Below are 18,813 nucleotides of genomic sequence, written 5' to 3' on the forward strand. Positions count from 1 at the left end.
GCTGATCAAGGACAGAGGCGACACAGGAGACCCCCAACTACATGTATAATAGAGCCTATGGAAGGGTAGTCAGGAGACCCCCAACTACATGTATAATAGAGCCTATGGAAGGGTAGTCAGGAGACCCCCAACTACATGTATAATAGAGCCTATGGAAGGGTTGTCAGGAGACCCCCAACTACATGTATAATAGAGCCTATGGAAGGGTAGTCAGGAGACCCCCAACTACATGTATAATAGAGCCTATGGAAGGGTAGTCAGGAGACCCCCAACTACATGTATAATAGAGCCTATGGAAAGGTTGTCAGGAGACCCCCCAACTACATGTATAATAGAGCCTATGGAAGGGTAGTCAGGAGACCCCCAACTACATGTATAATAGAGCCTATGGAAGGGTTGTCAGGAGACCCCCAACTACATGTATAATAGAGCCTATGGAAGGGTTGTCAGGAGACCCCCCAACTACATGTATAATAGAGCCTATGGAAGGGTTGTCAGGAGACCCCCCAACTACATGTATAATAGAGCCTATGGAAGGGTAGTCAGGAGACCCCCAACTACATGTATAATAGAGCCTATGGAAGGGTTGTCAGGAGACCCCCAACTACATGTGTAATAGAGCCTATGGAAGGGTTGTCAGGAGACCCCCAACTACATGTATAATAGAGCCTATGGAAGGGTTGTCAGGAGACCCCCAACTACATGTGTAATAGAGCCTATGGAAGGGTTGTCAGGAGACCCCCAACTACATGTATAATAGAGCCTATGGAAAGGTTGTCAGGAGACCCCCAACTACATGTATAATAGAGCCTATGGAAGGGTTGTCAGGAGACCCCCAACTACATGTGTAATAGAGCCTATGGAAGGGTTGTCAGGAGACCCCCAACTACATGTATAATAGAGCCTATGGAAGGGTTGTCAGGAGACCCCCAACTACATGTATAATAGAGCCTATGGAAGGGTAGTCAGGAGACCCCCAACTACATGTGTAATAGAGCCTATGGAAGGGTTGTCAGGAGACCACTACACACAAGTTATAAGCTATAAAATAGCGGATATGACACAGTGTTTGAGACCTCTTCCCCGTGTACGGAGCGGTTCCTTACGTGTGTGTCTCTATCGCTCCATTGCCGGGCTATGGGGGATGCAAGGACCCCCCAAGCTTGCGGCTGTACATATGTCGCCGTATGGTGGTGTGAATGCGGCCTGAAGCCCCGGCCTCCCTCCATTATGTCTGCCGTCTGTACTGTCTGTGTAACACGAGGTTTGTGGCTGTTTTAATCATAAATGAACAAAAATACAAGTTTGGTAAATCATATGTCACTGAGATGAGGTAAAATCTAATAAACGTTCTCCACTTTGGCTTTTGTTCGCGGCTAGGGTGTGCAGCCATTACATCTCAGTGACCCTAACAGTATCTTACTAAAATATGACGTCCCCCATGTAAGAAAATACAGGGTGTTACTCCATCACTAGGCCCTAAATCTGCCCCAATGGGGCTGTCACTGCTGACGCCTCCCCCCTCAGGACGGTTCACAGAACTTTGGTCACCATAGAGGTTATAGAGTGCACGGGTCGGTCCACTGCTGTAACAGGGGGGTCTGCGCGGTCACATGATGTGTGGAAATCTATTTCAGTTTTGTGGATTTTTAACTAAAATGACAGAAAATTTGGGCAGTGACCCCGGAATGTGCGTCCCCCGGGGGTCACGGCTTAGGAGGACTCACCACAAGGCCTTTCTTCTGTCATAGCGCAAACTTCCACCTCAGGAAAGCTGGGTGACAACAAATATGGTCGCTGTGACGGATGTGTGTGACAGGAGCCGCTCAGGGCTCTGGGAAAGCTGGGTGGTAGCCATTGATGAGCAGTCAGTTAGGTGCCTGAGGTAATGTCACACTGATGCTTCATGATGGGATGTCACTCAGGTTCTGTGTATTATGGGATGTCACAGCACATACATTATGGGATGTCACTCAGTCTCTGTGTATTATGGGATGTCAGTCTCTGTGTATTATGGGATGCCGGGTTCCCCTCATGTTATCATAATTATGGGATGTGCGCGGTGATACATTATGGGATGCCGGGTGCGGGCTATTATGGGATGTCACACTTTTTCTCCTTGTGGTGATAATTATGGGATGTCTGGCGGGGGCTATTATGGGATGTTAGACTCCCTCAGGTTTATTATGGGATGTCAGGCCGGCCCATCTCTAGGGCAACGCGCTGGTGGTCATGGTAACGGGGCGGGGCGGGGCGAGGGAAGGGGTGGGGTCTCCGCCATCACTGCCGGTGTTACAGGAGCGGGAGTATATACCGTCAGGAGGCGCGCGCTGTCTGCACCGGAGCCGGGTGAGTGCGGCCGGGAGGAGCGGGGACACCGCGGGAGGGAGCCGGGGCCTGTGTATATAGGATGCGGGGCAGTATATATATTCACACATTATACACGCACATACTGCCCCGGGTACTGTGTATATGTGCAGTGTATATAATGTGTATGTATACTATATATACACACTATACATATACATAGTATCCAGAGCAGTATAATGTATGTATGTGTGGTGTATACCCTGCCCTGTGTATAGTGTGTGTACATGTATATATTACACTGCCCTGGGTATTGTGTATAGTATTCGGGGCAGTATATATATAGTGCCCTGGATACTGTGTATATATGTATAGTGTGTGTACATGTATATATTACACTGCCCTGGGTATTGTGTATAGTATTCGGGGCAGTATATATATAGTGCCCTGGATACTGTGTATATATGTATAGTGTGTGTACATGTATATATTACACTGCCCTGGATCCCGTGTATAGTATTCGGGGCAGTATATATATAGTGCCCTGGATACTGTGTATATATGTATAGTGTGTGTACATATATATATTACACTGCCCTGGGTATTGTGTATAGTATTCGGGGCAGTATATATATATAGTGCCCTGGATACTGTGTATATATGTATAGTGTGTGTACATGTATATATTACACTGCCCTGGATCCCGTGTGTGTGTATATGATAGAGATACACCATTCTATCTATGTTATATCTATACTATGTATAGGAGTGCTTATAGATCAGTATATACTGCCATGGGCCGTTTATATAAGTGGTGCGCTATTCCTGTGTATATATATATATGTATATGTGTGTGAGGAATGTGTATTCTGTAGGGATGTATGTTAGATATAAAGTATTATATACAGTACGTGTTGGGATATATACAGGTCGGTATATTTACATCACTGTTAATGCCTTCTGGGGGGGAATGGAGGGGGTGTCATTGTTTTACTGCCCCCCCCCCCCCCTCGTTGTTAACCCTTAGATTAGTCCAATCGCTAATCTCTTATCTGAGCCCTACATCAATCACACTGTGTCCCCTCTCCCCAGCTGCGCTTCTTACACGGACTACTACCCCCAGTCGGCCGCACACGCAGGCCTGGCCTGACAAAGGGCTCCTCCGGAAGCTGCACTTCACGTCTTGGCCACTGGCGGCAGTATTCATGTCCTCATTACACTAGAAGGGCTCTGAACTTTATCCTGCGCCTGGATGTGTTTACCTGCCCCATAACATCAGGGGGAGTGATGGCAAGGGTCTGAGGGGATGGAAGGGGGGGGGGGTGAGGGGTTGGATAACTGTACAGTATGTGTAGCTATAGATATAGGTGCTCCCCTATGGGTGCTATGTGATGTATGCAGATGTCGGCCATTGGGCTGTGCTGGACAGTTGTGAGGTTGTTGTGTGGCCTTGTAGTCTCACTATATATATATTCTATATCTCTGCCGTTTTTCTTTCCCACTACAGCCTCCTGTCCCTTTATTCGTTCGCTCCAACATTCCTCAGATATTGAATTGTGCTGCGTGGCGCCATTATCAGAATGGCTTCTGGACCCGGCTCCCCAGGTAGTGACGGTGAGATCGAGGTTATGCTCAACAGCAGCCACCATCAAGGTAAGAATCGCTCAAATACCTCAAGTCTTTCATGGGGTGGAGTTTTTGGCAACTTTCAAGATCTCTGCTTGCTGTTAGTTGCCATTCACATCCTGCAATGGAAACCCTCATGGCTGATTGGTGGATGTAAACGTTACATTTGTCTGGGCTGCGGGTGTATTTCTTTCTCCTGCTTTGATACAGTATTTCAGCGGATTGAATGTTTTGCACATAGATTCACATTTTAGTTTCGGTTGTGAGTCATTTGGTAGCTGCGGGTTTTCAGCCGCTTCATCGCTCGGGAGAACTTTCCGCATTCACTGACAGCAATCAGATCACCAGGTAACCAGCGCATTGCGTCATAGAGATGTAAGATCGATGGAGGGTTCCCCTTCACCTGTAATCACCAGCGCCTTGCTCCTGTACAGGCGCCGCCTAATATTGTGTCTTCTGTAAGAAAGACCACGTCTATGTGAACTTGTCCTAAGAAAGGGACAGGTTCACGAAAGAAGCGGCTTTGTTTGTGGGTGGCCCACGGTTTAGGGCTTATTCGCATGTTATAATCGTGCTGACCCCTGGTGATAGACGTTCCCCTTTGTGGAGAAATAACTCCAGTGTTGGGGGCCCCTATCGCTTCCCTGCAGGGAAAGGTCCTGTGCTCACCTGGTGCTTGTGTGCTCAGACCCTCAGTGATCCAGGGATTAGCTGAGCCCCCTGGACCGGCCTCTGCTAGAGGTGTGTTCTCATGTAACTTTAGAATATTTTCTGGTTTGTATCAGTCATTGAGAGTCCATTGCGACTGCCCTGCTCCGTGTATGGCAGGTGCTACGGACAATCCTGTATCCTCAGTTGTATGATAGATGCCGGCACATGTCTCTCCGGCCACTTTCTGCAAACGTGAAACAAATCGGCTCAATAATGAGTCTGTGTGGAGCTTCATTCACAGGAGGAGTTTACATTTGTGTTTTGCCTGTAAACATTAATAGTGATGTGTTGCTCCGAGCACGAGCTCCTTCCTTCCTACCATGCGTTCTTCCCATAAAGCAATGAAAACCCGTTATAGACCCGTGGCCTCAGTGTCTGTTCACACATTAATTCATAAAATACCCTGTAATCGGGTGTCAGCTTTGATGTCTTTGGGTTCAGGTGAAACGCTTTTTAGATGTCAAAAAGTTGACCTAAAGCTGCATCAAAACTGAAAACTACGGACGTGTATGAATAAGACATTACTGTGTAAAAACCGCCATATGGAGCAATAGGCCCTGCTCACAAGAGCTTACACTCTGAGGGGGGACCGAGCTTATGGTCTGATGAAGGAATGACACAAGAGCTTACACTCTGAGGGGGGACCCAGCTTATGGTCTGATGAAGGAATGACACAAGAGCTTACACTCTGAGGGGGGACCCAGCTTATGGTCTGATGAAGGAATGACACAAGAGCTTACACTCTGAGGGGGGACCGAGCTTATGGTCTGATGAAGGAATGACACAAGAGCTTACACTCTGAGGGGGGACCCAGCTTATGGTCTGATGAAGGAATGACACAAGAGCTTACACTCTGAGGGGGGACCGAGCTTATGGTCTGATGAAGGAATGACACAAGAGCTTACACTCTGAGGGGGGACCGAGCTTATGGTCTGATGAAGGAATGACACAAGAGCTTACACTCTGAGGGGGGACCCAGCTTATGGTCTGATGAAGGAATGACACAAGAGCTTACACTCTGAGGGGGGACCCAGCTTATGGTCTGATGAAGGAATGACACAAGAGCTTACACTCTGAGGGGGGACCCAGCTTATGGTCTGATGAAGGAATGACACAAGAGCTTACACTCTGAGGGGGGACCGAGCTTATGGTCTGATGAAGGAATGACACAAGAGCTTACACTCTGAGGGGGGACCCAGCTTATGGTCTGATGAAGGAATGACACAAGAGCTTACACTCTGAGGGGGGACCCAGCTTATGGTCTGATGAAGGAATGACACAAGAGCTTACACTCTGAGGGGGGACCCAGCTTATGGTCTGATGAAGGAATGACACAAGAGCTTACACTCTGAGGGGGGACCGAGCTTATGGTCTGATGAAGGAATGACACAAGAGCTTACACTCTGAGGGGGGACCCAGCTTATGGTCTGATGAAGGAATGACACAAGAGCTTACACTCTGAGGGGGGACCCAGCTTATGGTCTGATGAAGGAATGACACAAGAGCTTACACTCTGAGGGGGGACCGAGCTTATGGTCTGATGAAGGAATGACACAGGAGCTTACACTCTGAGGGGGGACCCAGCTTATGGTCTGATGAAGGAATGACACAAGAGCTTACACTCTGAGGGGGGACCGAGCTTATGGTCTGATGAAGGAATGACACGAGCTTACACTCTGAGGGGGGACCCAGCTTATGGTCTGATGAAGGAATGACACAAGAGCTTACACTCTGAGGGGGGACCCAGCTTATGGTCTGATGAAGGAATGACACAAGAGCTTACACTCTGAGGGGGGACCCAGCTTATGGTCTGATGAAGGAATGACACAAGAGCTTACACTCTGAGGGGGGACCGAGCTTATGGTCTGATGAAGGAATGACACAAGAGCTTACACTCTGAGGGGGGACCCAGCTTATGGTCTGATGAAGGAATGACACAAGAGCTTACACTCTGAGGGGGGACCCAGCTTATGGTCTGATGAAGGAATGACACAGGAGCTTACACTCTGAGGGGGGACCCAGCTTATGGTCTGATGAAGGAATGACACAAGAGCTTACACTCTGAGGGGGGACCGAGCTTATGGTCTGATGAAGGAATGACACAAGAGCTTACACTCTGAGGGGGGACCCAGCTTATGGTCTGATGAAGGAATGACACAGGAGCTTACACTCTGAGGGGGGACCCAGCTTATGGTCTGATGAAGGAATGACAAGAGCTTACAGTTGGCAGAGTAGGGGGGGGGCACAAGAACTTTGTCTGTGGGGGACAGAGCTTATGGTCTGAGCATGAAGGGAGGACACAAACTTAGTCTGAGGGGGGTAGCTTGCAGTCTGAGGATGAAAGGAGGACACACGCTTATAGTCAGGGGTGCAGGGAGGGGGGTACAAAAGGTATTGAAGCTTGTATAATGGTCCTGTTATTCTTTATTAAGGGAACAGAATAAAAAAATATAATAATCGAGCTTCTGCTTGAACCGGTCATCAGCCGCATCTTATATACAGTCTGACTGCAGAGAATCCGGGAGCTTGGTACCTCTTATCCGGTGGACACAGTGGGGGTTAGTAAAGAGAGAGCTGAGGTCTATGCAGTTAGGGAAGGTGATAGATCTGCCTAAAGAGTCAGCTTTATTAGGGGCATTCCAGAGAATTTGTGCAGCTCGGGAGAAGTCCTGGAGACCTGAGTGAGAGGTTTGAATAATCTAAGATCTCTGGCAGGTGAAGAGCATGGATTGGGCGATTAGACTGAGAAGATGGAGGGAGGCGACCGGCACAGACTGGGGGTCCCCATGAGACACCCCCCACCCCCTCCGCCTGGCTGTGCCTGATAAGCTTGATGGAAGTTGTGGTTTTATTTCTAGTCCTCTGGTATAGACCATGTTGGGGTGGAGTGTGGCCTCCTCCTTCCATATTATCAGTAATCTCACCTGCTGTGGGTAATAATACACTGTAGGTGTCTTTAAGGTGTGTATATATATATATGGCAGATATAGCAGCTGTACTGCATCCATTATACATCCATATACAGTTATGTAATAGCCCAGGTCCTGTCACCTCCTATATGGGCTCTAATCCATAAGGTGTGTATATATAAGGCATCCATTATACATCCATGTACAGTTATGTAATAGCCCCAGGTCCTGTCACCTCCTATATGGGCTCTAATCCATAAGGTGTGTATATATAAGGCATCCATTATACATCCATGTACAGTTATGTAATAGCCCAGGTCCTGTCACCTCCTATATGGGCTCTAATCCATAAGGTGTGTATATATAAGGCATCCATTATACATCCATGTACAGTTATGTAATAGCCCAGGTCCTGTCACCTCCTATATGGGCTCTAATCCATAAGGTGTATATATATATATATAAGGCATCCATTATACATCTATATACAGTTATGTAATAGCCCCAGGTCCTGTCACCTCCTATATGGGCTCTAATCCATAAGGTGTATAATGGATGCCTTATATATATATATACCTTATGGATTAGAGCCCATATAGGAGGTGACAGGACCTGGGCTATTACATAACTGTATATGGATGTATAATGGATGCCTTATATATATATACACCTTATGGATTAGAGCCCATATAGGAGGTGACAGGACCTGGGGCTATTACATAACTGTATATGGATGTATAATGGATGCCATATATATATATATATCTATATACAGTTATGTAATAGCCCCAGGTCCTGTCACCTCCTATATGGGCTCTAATCCATAAGGTGTATATATATATAAGGCATCCATTATACATCCATGTACAGTTATGTAATAGCCCAGGTCCTGTCACCTCCTATATGGGCTCTAATCCATAAGGTATATATATATAAGGCATCCATTATACATCCATGTACAGTTATGTAATAGCCCAGGTCCTGTCACCTCCTATATGGGCTCTAATCCATAAGGTGTGTATATATAAGGCATCCATTATACATCCATATACAGTTATGTAATAGCCCAGGTCCTGTCACCTCCTATATGGGCTCTAATCCATAAGGTGTATATATATAAGGCATCCATTATACATACATATACAGTTATGTAATAGCCCAGGTCCTGTCACCTCCTATATGGGCTCTAATCCATAAGGTGTGTATATATAAGGCATCCATTATACATCCATATACAGTTATGTAATAGCCCAGGTCCTGTCACCTCCTATATGGGCTCTAATCCATAAGGTGTATATATATATAAGGCATCCATTATACATCCATATACAGTTATGTAATAGCCCAGGTCCTGTCACCTCCTATATGGGCTCTAATCCATAAGGTGTATATATATAAGGCATCCATTATACATACATATACAGTTATGTAATAGCCCAGGTCCTGTCACCTCCTATATGGGCTCTAATCCATAAGGTGTATATATATATAAGGCATCCATTATACATCTATATACAGTTATGTAATAGCCCAGGTCCTGTCACCTCCTATATGGGCTCTAATCCATAAGGTGTATATATATATAAGGCATCCATTATACATCCATGTACAGTTATGTAATAGCCCGGGTCCTGTCACCTCCTATATGGGCTCTAATCCATAAGGTATATATATATAAGGCATCCATTATACATCTATATACAGTTATGTAATAGCCCAGGTCCTGTCACCTCCTATATCGGCTCTAATCCATAAGGTATATATATATATAAGGCATCCATTATACATCCATGTACAGTTATGTAATAGCCCCAGGTCCTGTCACCTCCTATATCGGCTCTAATCCATAAGGTATATATATATATATATATATAAGGCATCCATTATACATCCATGTACAGTTATGTAATAGCCCCAGGTCCTGTCACCTCCTATATGGGCTCTAATCCATAAGGTGTGTATATATAAGGCATCCATTATACATCCATATACAGTTATGTAATAGCCCCAGGTCCTGTCACCTCCTATATGGGCTCTAATCCATAAGGTGTATATATATATATAAGGCATCCATTATACATCCATGTACAGTTATGTAATAGCCCCAGGTCCTGTCACCTCCTATATGGGCTCTAATCCATAAGGTGTGTATATATAAGGCATCCATTATACATCCATATACAGTTATGTAATAGCCCAGGTCCTGTCACCTCCTATATGGGCTCTAATCCATAAGGTGTATATATATATATGGCATCCATTATACATCCATGTACAGTTATGTAATAGCCCAGGTCCTGTCACCTATATGGGGCTCGCAGACCTGCTCCTCCGCACTGGTGTGTATATATATATATATATATATATATATATAAGGCATCCATGTACAGTTATATAATAGCCCCATGTCCTGTCACCTATATGGGGCTTGCAGACCTGCTCCTCCGCACTGGTGTGTGTATATATATATATATATATATATAAGGCATCCATGTACAGTTATATAATAGCCCCAGGTCCTGTCACCTATATGGGGCTCGCAGACCTGCTCCTCCGCACTGGTGTGTATATATATAAGGCATCCATGTACAGTTATATAATAGCCCCAGGTCCTGTCACCTATATGGGGCTCGCAGACCTGCTCCTCCGCACTGGTGTGTATATATATAAGGCATCCATGTACAGTCATGTAATAGCCCATGTCCTGTCACCTATATGGGGCTCGCAGACCTGCTCCTCCGCACTGGTGTGTATATATATATATATATATGGCATCCATGTACAGTTATGTAATAGCCCAGGTCCTGTCACCTATATGGGGCTCGCAGACCTGCTCCTCCGCACTGGTGTGTATATATATATATATATATATATAAGGCATCCATGTACAGTTATGTAATAGCCCAGGTCCTGTCACCTATATGGGGCTCGCAGACCTGCTCCTCCGCACTGGTGTGTATATATATAAGGCATCCATGTACAGTTATGTAATAGCCCAGGTCCTGTCACCTATATGGGGCTCGCAGACCTGCTCCTCCGCACTGGTGTGTATATATATAAGGCATCCATGTACAGTTATGTAATAGCCCAGGTCCTGTCACCTATATGGGGCTCGCAGACCTGCTCCTCCGCACTGGTGTGTATATATATAAGGCATCCATGTACAGTCATGTAATAGCCCAGGTCCTGTCACCTATATGGGGCTCGCAGACCTGCTCCTCCGCACTGGTGTGTATATATATAAGGCATCCATGTACAGTCATGTAATAGCCCATGTCCTGTCACCTATATGGGGCTCGCAGACCTGCTCCTCCGCACTGGTGTGTATATATATATATATATATATATAAGGCATCCATGTACAGTTATATAATAGCCCCAGGTCCTGTCACCTATATGGGGCTCGCAGACCTGCTCCTCGGCACTGGTGTGTATATATATATAAGGCATCCATGTACAGTTATGTAATAGCCCAGGTCCTGTCACCTATATGGGGCTCGCAGACCTGCTCCTCCGCACTGGTGTGTATATATAAGGCATCCATGTACAGTCATGTAATAGCCCATGTCCTGTCACCTATATGGGGCTCGCAGACCTGCTCCTCCGCACTGGTGTGTATATATATAAGGCATCCATGTACAGTTATGTAATACCCCCAGGTCCTGTCACCTATATGGGGCTCGCAGACCTGCTCCTCCGCACTGGTGTGTATATATATAAGGCATCCATGTACAGTTATGTAATACCCCCATGTCCTGTCACCTATATGGGGCTCGCAGACCTGCTCCTCCGCACTGGTGTGTATATATATAAGGCATCCATGTACAGTCATGTAATACCCCCATGTCCTGTCACCTATATGGGGCTTGCAGACCTGCTCCTCCGCACTGGTGTGTATATATATAAGGCATCCATGTACAGTCATGTAATACCCCCAGGTCCTGTCACCTATATGGGGCTCGCAGACCTGCTCCTCCGCACTGGTGTGTAACGTTCTGCCCTATAGATGGGGCAGGGTTTGATCTGGTCCCGCTGAGCCATGTAACAAAATGGGTATAATTCTGACAACCCTTCGGCCCATTGTCCTGGCGCATGTGGTAAGTGCGACGCACGTGTGGCAGAAGGGCGACTTTCCATAAGTCAGATACTTTCTTACAATGTGTGTTGTGTTTTCTTGGCCCTTTATGCTGTAGTGTCTTGTGTATATGGAGGCTACACAAGGTTTTCCTTGATTTGGGATTGGAAACCTATGTAGGAGCGTGCGCCTCTCCTGGGTCTGGTTGTTTGGGTGCTGCCATCTTGTCAAAGTTGGAAAGTAAAGCGGCCATTAACTGTCCTGTCCTAAAGAAACAAAAGCTTGTGGGGCTGCGTGTGCAATGTGGGCGGGGTTGTCAGACACGGAAGCCCCCCCCTCCCCCTGCATGTGCTCCCCTCCTGGATGTGTGCCTGGTCCCCTGCTGGGCGCCTTGTGCTCCGGTCTGTCCGTGCTTCCTCCTCCTCCTCCTCCTCCTCGTCTCATGCCATGCTCGCCCCCTCCCCCATGTCAGCTCCTATTCCTGCCTTTCCCGGGCTTTTGTTCTCCTACCCAGCAACTGAGCGGTGACCTGAGGGCTGTCACATGTGACTGGGGTGTCCCCCTAGTGTGCGGCTGCAGTGCTGGGCCTCATATGATGGTATATAGCGGGATAGCAGAAGTATACGGCCTCCCCAGTGATGAATAGAAGCCAATGTCCTGACCCTGGGTACACAGCATGGCGCCCTCTATACTGTATAGATCTATATAGTGATATCATCTATATCATGGCTTTCACTATGAGACCTGGACATAGTCTGGGGTCAGATTATCACCCGCTCCATCGTGGCCTAAATCTGGGGACCTGCAGCTCTCAGGCCGCAATGAACTAAAGTATTGAGCAGCAGAGGTCCCCGTGGCTCCCTGTAACCTCTGATAGTGACGGCAGTGTCCATCGTGTTCAGGGGCTTTTGATGGGGCTCTTCTCCCTTATGTTACTAATACTCAATCCTATAGTTACTAGAAGGGTTTCCCGGCCTGAGTGACCATCATCCTGGTGCTCCCTCGCTGTATCTGTGTCATGGAGCAGCCATGCAGATTAATTCTCCTAATCTCTGTGCGAGGAGGAACCTATATTTGGGCTGAGATATGGAGCACATATAGTGTTGCATATGCTGCACACAGCAGGGGGTTCTCTCTCGTGTCCTGTAAGTAGGATGATATTGCACAGCGCTGCCATCCGCACTGGTGATTCCTGCCAGGTCACCGCAGCTCCTAAATCACATGCACAAAATGGCTGCAGAGCCCTGCGTGTCCAATGACAGCGCACGATCGGCTTATCTGCCTGGATACATTGTGTCTGCATATTGCTACCTTCATGTCTTACCCCTCCCCCGCCCCTCCCCCTCCTCTTACATCGAGGTGATCCTTTTATTATCCTGAGCATTTTGGCCATGTGACGAGGCAGCGCTGTCTAATGCCACACATCCTAAAATGTAGTAAAAGAACTGGTTACCCTCTAATCTTATTCTATTAAAAGGTGTCATTTTCCCCTTGCAGATGATGATGACCTAGATGAAGACCTTTCTGAGGTGGAAACGCCAAAAGTCAAGAAGAAAAAGAAGCCTAAAAAGCCGCGGGAATCCAAGACTCCCAAAGGGAAGAGACAGAAGAAGGAAGTGAGTGACATGAATGGGGCACATCCGTTTGCAGCACTGATGTGTGGGTCCAAAGAACGGGGCTCAGGTCCGGCCTCGGCACAATGGCGAAGTCTTCCCGGCATGGATATGCACGCTTAGTGGCTTTGTGCTTCTCTTTCCAGGACTTGGACGATAGCTCTGGTGAAGGTAATGATTTTGGAGAGGATGATGGAGGCCCTGGTCGATCTGACAGCGAAGGCAGCGATTACACCCCTGGCAAGAAAAAGAAGAAAAAGCTGACCCAGAAGAAGGAGAAGAAAACAAAGATGAAGCGTGAGGAGGAGGAAGATGACGACGATGATTCAAAGGTGCGTTATATAGCGCCATGTTCTGGGGTTCGTCCTGGACCCCCCTCCCTATTTCCCCCATTTGGCTCCATTATTAGGATTACTGGGATGGAAGATGATGGTTGTTTAACTGCTGCTTGTCTAGTTTCCCGATTACCATTCATACCCCCAAAAACAAGACAGGACTTGTGTGCACTGTGTGTGGGTCACAGTGGGAGAGCAGAACATTCAATTATTAGGGTTTATAGAGATCTGTCAGTGCTAGATCTTAAATTGCTATAACAATTTTGTAATGTGATGCATATCCAGGGTTTACTAGGTTAAGTAGGGTTACATTTACAAAATCTATATACCTCTCCCTGTCCCGGCCCAGCATCCTGAGCCCTTATCTGTACATACTGGCCAGGGTGATTGCTGATAGTGATTATGGGATCTCTGGCCTTCTAGGGGGTTTTGTGGAATAATATTGCTGAATTCAGCTCATCAACTGAGCTGATGATATATCCATCCTTAGCAAGGTTATATCAGTTTTTGGGTTTGTACAGATTTTCTGTAGGTCTTACAGTCCGGCTTATTATTGATACTCACATTTTTGGACTTTTTGATAATAGGAACCAAAGTCTTCAGGGCATCTCCTGGAGGATTGGGGAATGGAGGACATTGACCACGTGTTTACAGAGGACGATTACAGGACGCTGACCAATTATAAAGCTTTCAGTCAATTTGTTCGGTGCGTATTTTCTTTAGTAAAAATGTTTATTTTAAAAGATTGCGCTCTCCTTGTATTAATGTTTTCCATCCTTCACTTGTAAAGGCCGCTCATAGCTGCCAAGAACCCCAAAATTGCTGTATCCAAGATGATGATGGTTCTCGGAGCCAAATGGAGAGAGTTTAGTACCAACAACCCGCTGAAGGGCAGCTCTGGCGCCTCCGTGGCTGCTGCTGCGGCCGCTGCTGTGGCTGTGGTAGAAAGCATGGTGGCTGCACCAGAGGCTGCACCAGCCCCACCGCCACCTCCACCCCCGGCCGAGGTTCCCCTGCGCAAAGCCAAAACCAAGGAAGGAAAAGGTAAAGTGGAATACAAAAGCTTGGAAAGGGTTATGGGGGCAGCTATACAAGTGTTTTTGGAGTGATTCCAGCAATTACTGTTCTGTAAACAAATTTTGAGTTATTGGCTGATGTGGGAGCAGTGGTTCTTAGGGCTAACATCAACGGGCTGTATCAGACCGGGGTATTCATGTAACACTCGCATGTTAGCCAATATATCTGTGTTCTAGCCAATCCCTTCGCAGATAACCAGGTTGTCAGGTTTCTAACTTGCTCTTTGAATAATTTCTAAGGGCCCAATGCCAGAAAGAAACCAAAGATTGTCCGTCCACCCGAAAATAAGAAAACCAAAGCCAAGAAAGTGGCTCCTCTGAAGATCAAACTGGGGGGATTTGGCTCCAAACGCAAACGCTCATCTGTAAGTGATGTATAAATTGGCCATTTTTATTTTAGAAATGGGTTTTGTTATAGTTGAGGCATCTTAAAGTTTTTACTTTATTGCTAAATCTTGCGTCTTAGAGTGAGGAGGAGGACCTTGATGTAGACTCGGACTATGACGAAGGCAGCATGAACAGCATGTCTGTATCTGATGGCTCAACCAGCAAAAGCAGCCGAAGCCGGAGGAAACTTAAATCCAACAAGAAGAAAAAGAAGGGTAAGTATTGGCAGTAACATTTAGTGGGCTGGGGGGGGGGGGGTCTTGTGACCACTGTGATTGTTTGAATGATGAGCTCTAATTGGTAGATGACACGGCAGGAGGCGTCGATGGTTACGAGACGGACCACCAGGATTACTGCGAGGTGTGCCAGCAAGGAGGCGAGATCATCTTGTGTGACACCTGCCCGCGCGCTTACCACATGGTTTGCTTGGACCCAGACATGGATAAAGCACCTGAGGGCAAGTGGAGCTGTCCTCACTGTGTAAGTGACCGTGGTTCCCAGCGCCATTTGTCTTTTACCGCTGTTACTCATCCATACTTATAATCATATTATATTGCAGGAAAAGGAAGGAGTCCAGTGGGAAGCAAAAGAGGACAATTCAGAGATTGACGATGACTTGGATGAGACTGTAGGTGACCCAGAGGAAGAAGATCATCACATGGAGTTCTGTCGTGTTTGTAAAGATGGAGGAGAGCTGCTTTGTTGTGATGCCTGCCCATCCTCTTACCATATTCACTGTCTAAATCCACCACTGCCAGAGATCCCTAATGGAGAGTGGCTGTGTCCTAGATGCACAGTGAGTAGCCTTACAACCATACACTGTGCTTTTTGTGATCTTGGCAATAGAAATTAATAACCTGCTTCTCCCTCTAGTGTCCTGCACTTAAAGGTAAAATCCAAAAAATATTGACCTGGAAATGGGGACAGCCACCTCCTCCTACACCAGTCCCAAAGCCAGCCGGTGCAGATCCTGATGCTCCTCCACCCAAACCCTTGGAAGGACGTCCGGAGCGAGAGTTCTTTGTCAAGTGGCACGCAATGTCTTATCTGCACTGCTCCTGGGTGACAGAACTGCAGGCATGTGACTTGTACTGCTACAAAGATATTTGGGGTGTGTAAGGTTACAAACGTGAATCTCATGCTTACTTGTATTCCATGTCGTCTTACAGCTGGAGTTGCACTGTCAGGTTATGTTTAGAAACTACCAGAGGAAAAATGACATGGATGACCCTCCCGCTAGTGATTACGGGGTCGATGAAGAAGAGAAAAGCCGCAAGAGGAAAAACAAAGATCCTAAATATTTAGAAATGGAGGAGAGATTTTATCGTTACGGCATCAAACCAGAATGGGTTATGATTCACCGAATCCTAAATCACAGGTAAGGGATGCGAAAGGGTTATTCGTATTGTAAAGTGGTCGTGTTCCTGAGCTCCTGTTATAGAGCTGCATGAAGCCCCTAAATTGTGATATGCAAAATGTATTTTCCAATGTTTTTGTGGGGAATAACCCCTTTGCCCTCATACTGTAAGTCCATGCGCCACCCCCTACCCCCTCCTCATGGACTGTAAGCTGCTGTTCCATGACTGTTTGTACTCTGTTAATGTAGTATTTTACTTGTATATGTCCCCTATGTTTTGTCAAGCTACGAAATTTATTAGCACTATACAAATAAAGATTATTATAAAGTTTATAATGACTGAGTAATATTGGTCCCACTTTCTGAATACCTTCTGGTTTTTGCTTTCAGTGTTGACAAGAAGGGAAACGTCCATTACCTGATCAAGTGGAGAGATCTGGCATATGACCAGGCGTCCTGGGAACTGGAAGATGCAGAAGTACAAGATTTTGACATTTACAAACAAGCCTATTGGAATCACAGGTAAGTTGTGGTGGAATGGCTTCATCCTATAGCTGCCATGTACCAATAATTAAACTGTCTAATGTCGTGTACAGGGAGCTTATGTGTGGAGATGAAGGCCGTCCTGGGAAGAAAGTGAAGAAAGTCAAAGTAAAGAAACTTGAGAGACCACCAGAAACTCCTACAGTAGATGTAAGTTGTTGCACCGTCTTATTCACCTGTGGGAGTGTAGCATCACATCTGTAATGGTGCTCACTTCTTCTTCTCTTCCAGCCTACAGTGAAGTATGATCGTCAGCCAGAATACCTGGATTCCACCGGAGGTACCCTGCACCCTTACCAGCTGGAAGGATTGAATTGGTTACGCTTCTCATGGGCACAAGGCACTGACACCATCCTTGCTGATGAGATGGGGCTGGGAAAGACTGTGCAGACAGCCGTCTTCTTGTATTCTCTCTATAAGGAGGTAAGTGTCCGGGATGTATGTTCTGTAATAAATGAATTGAATGACTAGATTGCAATGATCGGGTTTTATTTTATATTTTAGGGGCACTCAAAAGGTCCCTTCTTGGTCAGCGCTCCCCTTTCCACCATCATCAACTGGGAACGAGAGTTTGAGATGTGGGCGCCTGATATGTACGTCGTCACGTATGTTGGAGACAAGGACAGCCGTGCTGTTATTAGAGAGAATGAGTTCTCCTTCGAGGACAATGCTATACGAGGAGGCAAGAAAGCATCGCGCATGAAGGTTTGTCCCAGCTTATTTTTAGTTGTCATTTTGGGTTTGGACCTTCTTATGTTATGAGTTTAATTCTTCCATTTTCTCCCTTTACAGAAAGAGGCGTCTGTAAAGTTCCACGTTTTGCTGACGTCCTATGAGCTGATCACCATTGACATGGCTGTCTTGGGCTCCATAGATTGGGCCTGCTTGGTAGTAGATGAAGCTCATCGTTTGAAAAATAACCAGTCTAAGGTAAGTTGATATCTACTAAGTTTTGTAGTTTTTTCCGATTGTACTTTGCTCAGCTAACATCTCTGGTCCTCCCCAGTTTTTCAGGGTTCTTAATGGATACAGTCTTCAGCACAAGCTGCTTTTGACCGGAACCCCATTGCAGAACAACCTGGAGGAGTTGTTCCATTTACTGAACTTCTTGACACCAGAGCGTTTCAAGTACGTAGACCGAAGAAGTCATGGACTTCAACCCTTATTTATCCCATAGTTACACAGAAATGGGAAGAAGTTTCTATTTGTTTTTTATGTATCATATTGTTGGTTTCCTCAAGCAATCTGGAAGGTTTCCTTGAAGAATTTGCTGACATTGCAAAGGAAGATCAAATCAAGAAGCTTCATGACATGTTGGGTCCCCACATGTTGAGAAGATTGAAGGCCGATGTCTTCAAGAACATGCCTTCCAAGACGGAGCTGATTGTTCGTGTTGAGCTCAGTCCCATGCAGAAGTGAGTAATACCGCAAGGCTGGCTCTTATTTATCCTGTGTTGTGTTATATACTAATCTTCTCTTTATTTCAGGAAATATTACAAGTTCATCCTCACTAGAAATTTTGAGGCCCTGAATGCTCGAGGAGGAGGTAACCAGGTATCTTTACTCAATGTGGTGATGGACCTCAAAAAATGCTGCAACCATCCATACCTCTTCCCCGTGGCTGCTATGGTAAGAAAGCTTGCTTGCCTTAAATCCGTGGTTTAATAACTGGGTAGAGGATGATGTGCTTACACTACTTTTTGTTCTTGCCTTTGTTTTCCAGGAAGCTCCCAAGATGCCTAATGGGATGTATGACGGCAGTGCCCTCATCAAGGGGGCGGGAAAGTGTTTTCTTCTGCAGAAGATGCTGAGAAAACTGAAGGATGATGGACACAGAGTCCTCATCTTCTCCCAGGTTAGAGGTTGGGTATTCT

At 46.3% G+C, this 18,813-nt stretch overlaps 1 protein-coding gene across 4 annotated transcripts in view; it reads left to right on the forward strand.

Moving 5' to 3' along the window:
- The first annotated feature begins 2,244 nt into the window (after positions 1 to 2,244).
- CHD4 (chromodomain helicase DNA binding protein 4) overlaps positions 2,245 to 18,813 on the forward strand; it is a 31,304-nt gene continuing 14,735 nt past the window's right edge. For 3 of the 4 annotated variants that reach the window (XM_072129758.1, XM_072129759.1, XM_072129760.1), the window contains exons 1-21: positions 2,245 to 2,349; positions 3,815 to 3,960; positions 13,126 to 13,244; positions 13,388 to 13,573; positions 14,164 to 14,282; positions 14,367 to 14,620; positions 14,893 to 15,017; positions 15,119 to 15,254; positions 15,344 to 15,519; positions 15,599 to 15,835; positions 15,913 to 16,116; positions 16,209 to 16,417; positions 16,787 to 16,918; positions 16,993 to 17,089; positions 17,171 to 17,362; positions 17,444 to 17,644; positions 17,732 to 17,869; positions 17,946 to 18,067; positions 18,181 to 18,354; positions 18,427 to 18,568; positions 18,663 to 18,794. In XM_072129758.1, the coding sequence (XP_071985859.1) occupies positions 3,888 to 3,960; positions 13,126 to 13,244; positions 13,388 to 13,573; positions 14,164 to 14,282; positions 14,367 to 14,620; positions 14,893 to 15,017; positions 15,119 to 15,254; positions 15,344 to 15,519; positions 15,599 to 15,835; positions 15,913 to 16,116; positions 16,209 to 16,417; positions 16,787 to 16,918; positions 16,993 to 17,089; positions 17,171 to 17,362; positions 17,444 to 17,644; positions 17,732 to 17,869; positions 17,946 to 18,067; positions 18,181 to 18,354; positions 18,427 to 18,568; positions 18,663 to 18,794 (3,168 nt within the window). In that variant the 5' untranslated portion in view covers positions 2,245 to 2,349; positions 3,815 to 3,887. The remainder of the gene's footprint in view (positions 2,350 to 3,814; positions 3,961 to 13,125; positions 13,245 to 13,387; positions 13,574 to 14,163; positions 14,283 to 14,366; positions 14,621 to 14,892; positions 15,018 to 15,118; positions 15,255 to 15,343; positions 15,520 to 15,598; positions 15,836 to 15,912; positions 16,117 to 16,208; positions 16,418 to 16,786; positions 16,919 to 16,992; positions 17,090 to 17,170; positions 17,363 to 17,443; positions 17,645 to 17,731; positions 17,870 to 17,945; positions 18,068 to 18,180; positions 18,355 to 18,426; positions 18,569 to 18,662; positions 18,795 to 18,813) is intronic. The other variant, XM_072129761.1, reaches the window with a different exon arrangement.

This window comes from Engystomops pustulosus, chromosome 11 (genome assembly GCF_040894005.1).
Source record: "Engystomops pustulosus chromosome 11, aEngPut4.maternal, whole genome shotgun sequence".
NCBI lineage: Eukaryota > Metazoa > Chordata > Amphibia > Anura > Leptodactylidae > Engystomops > Engystomops pustulosus.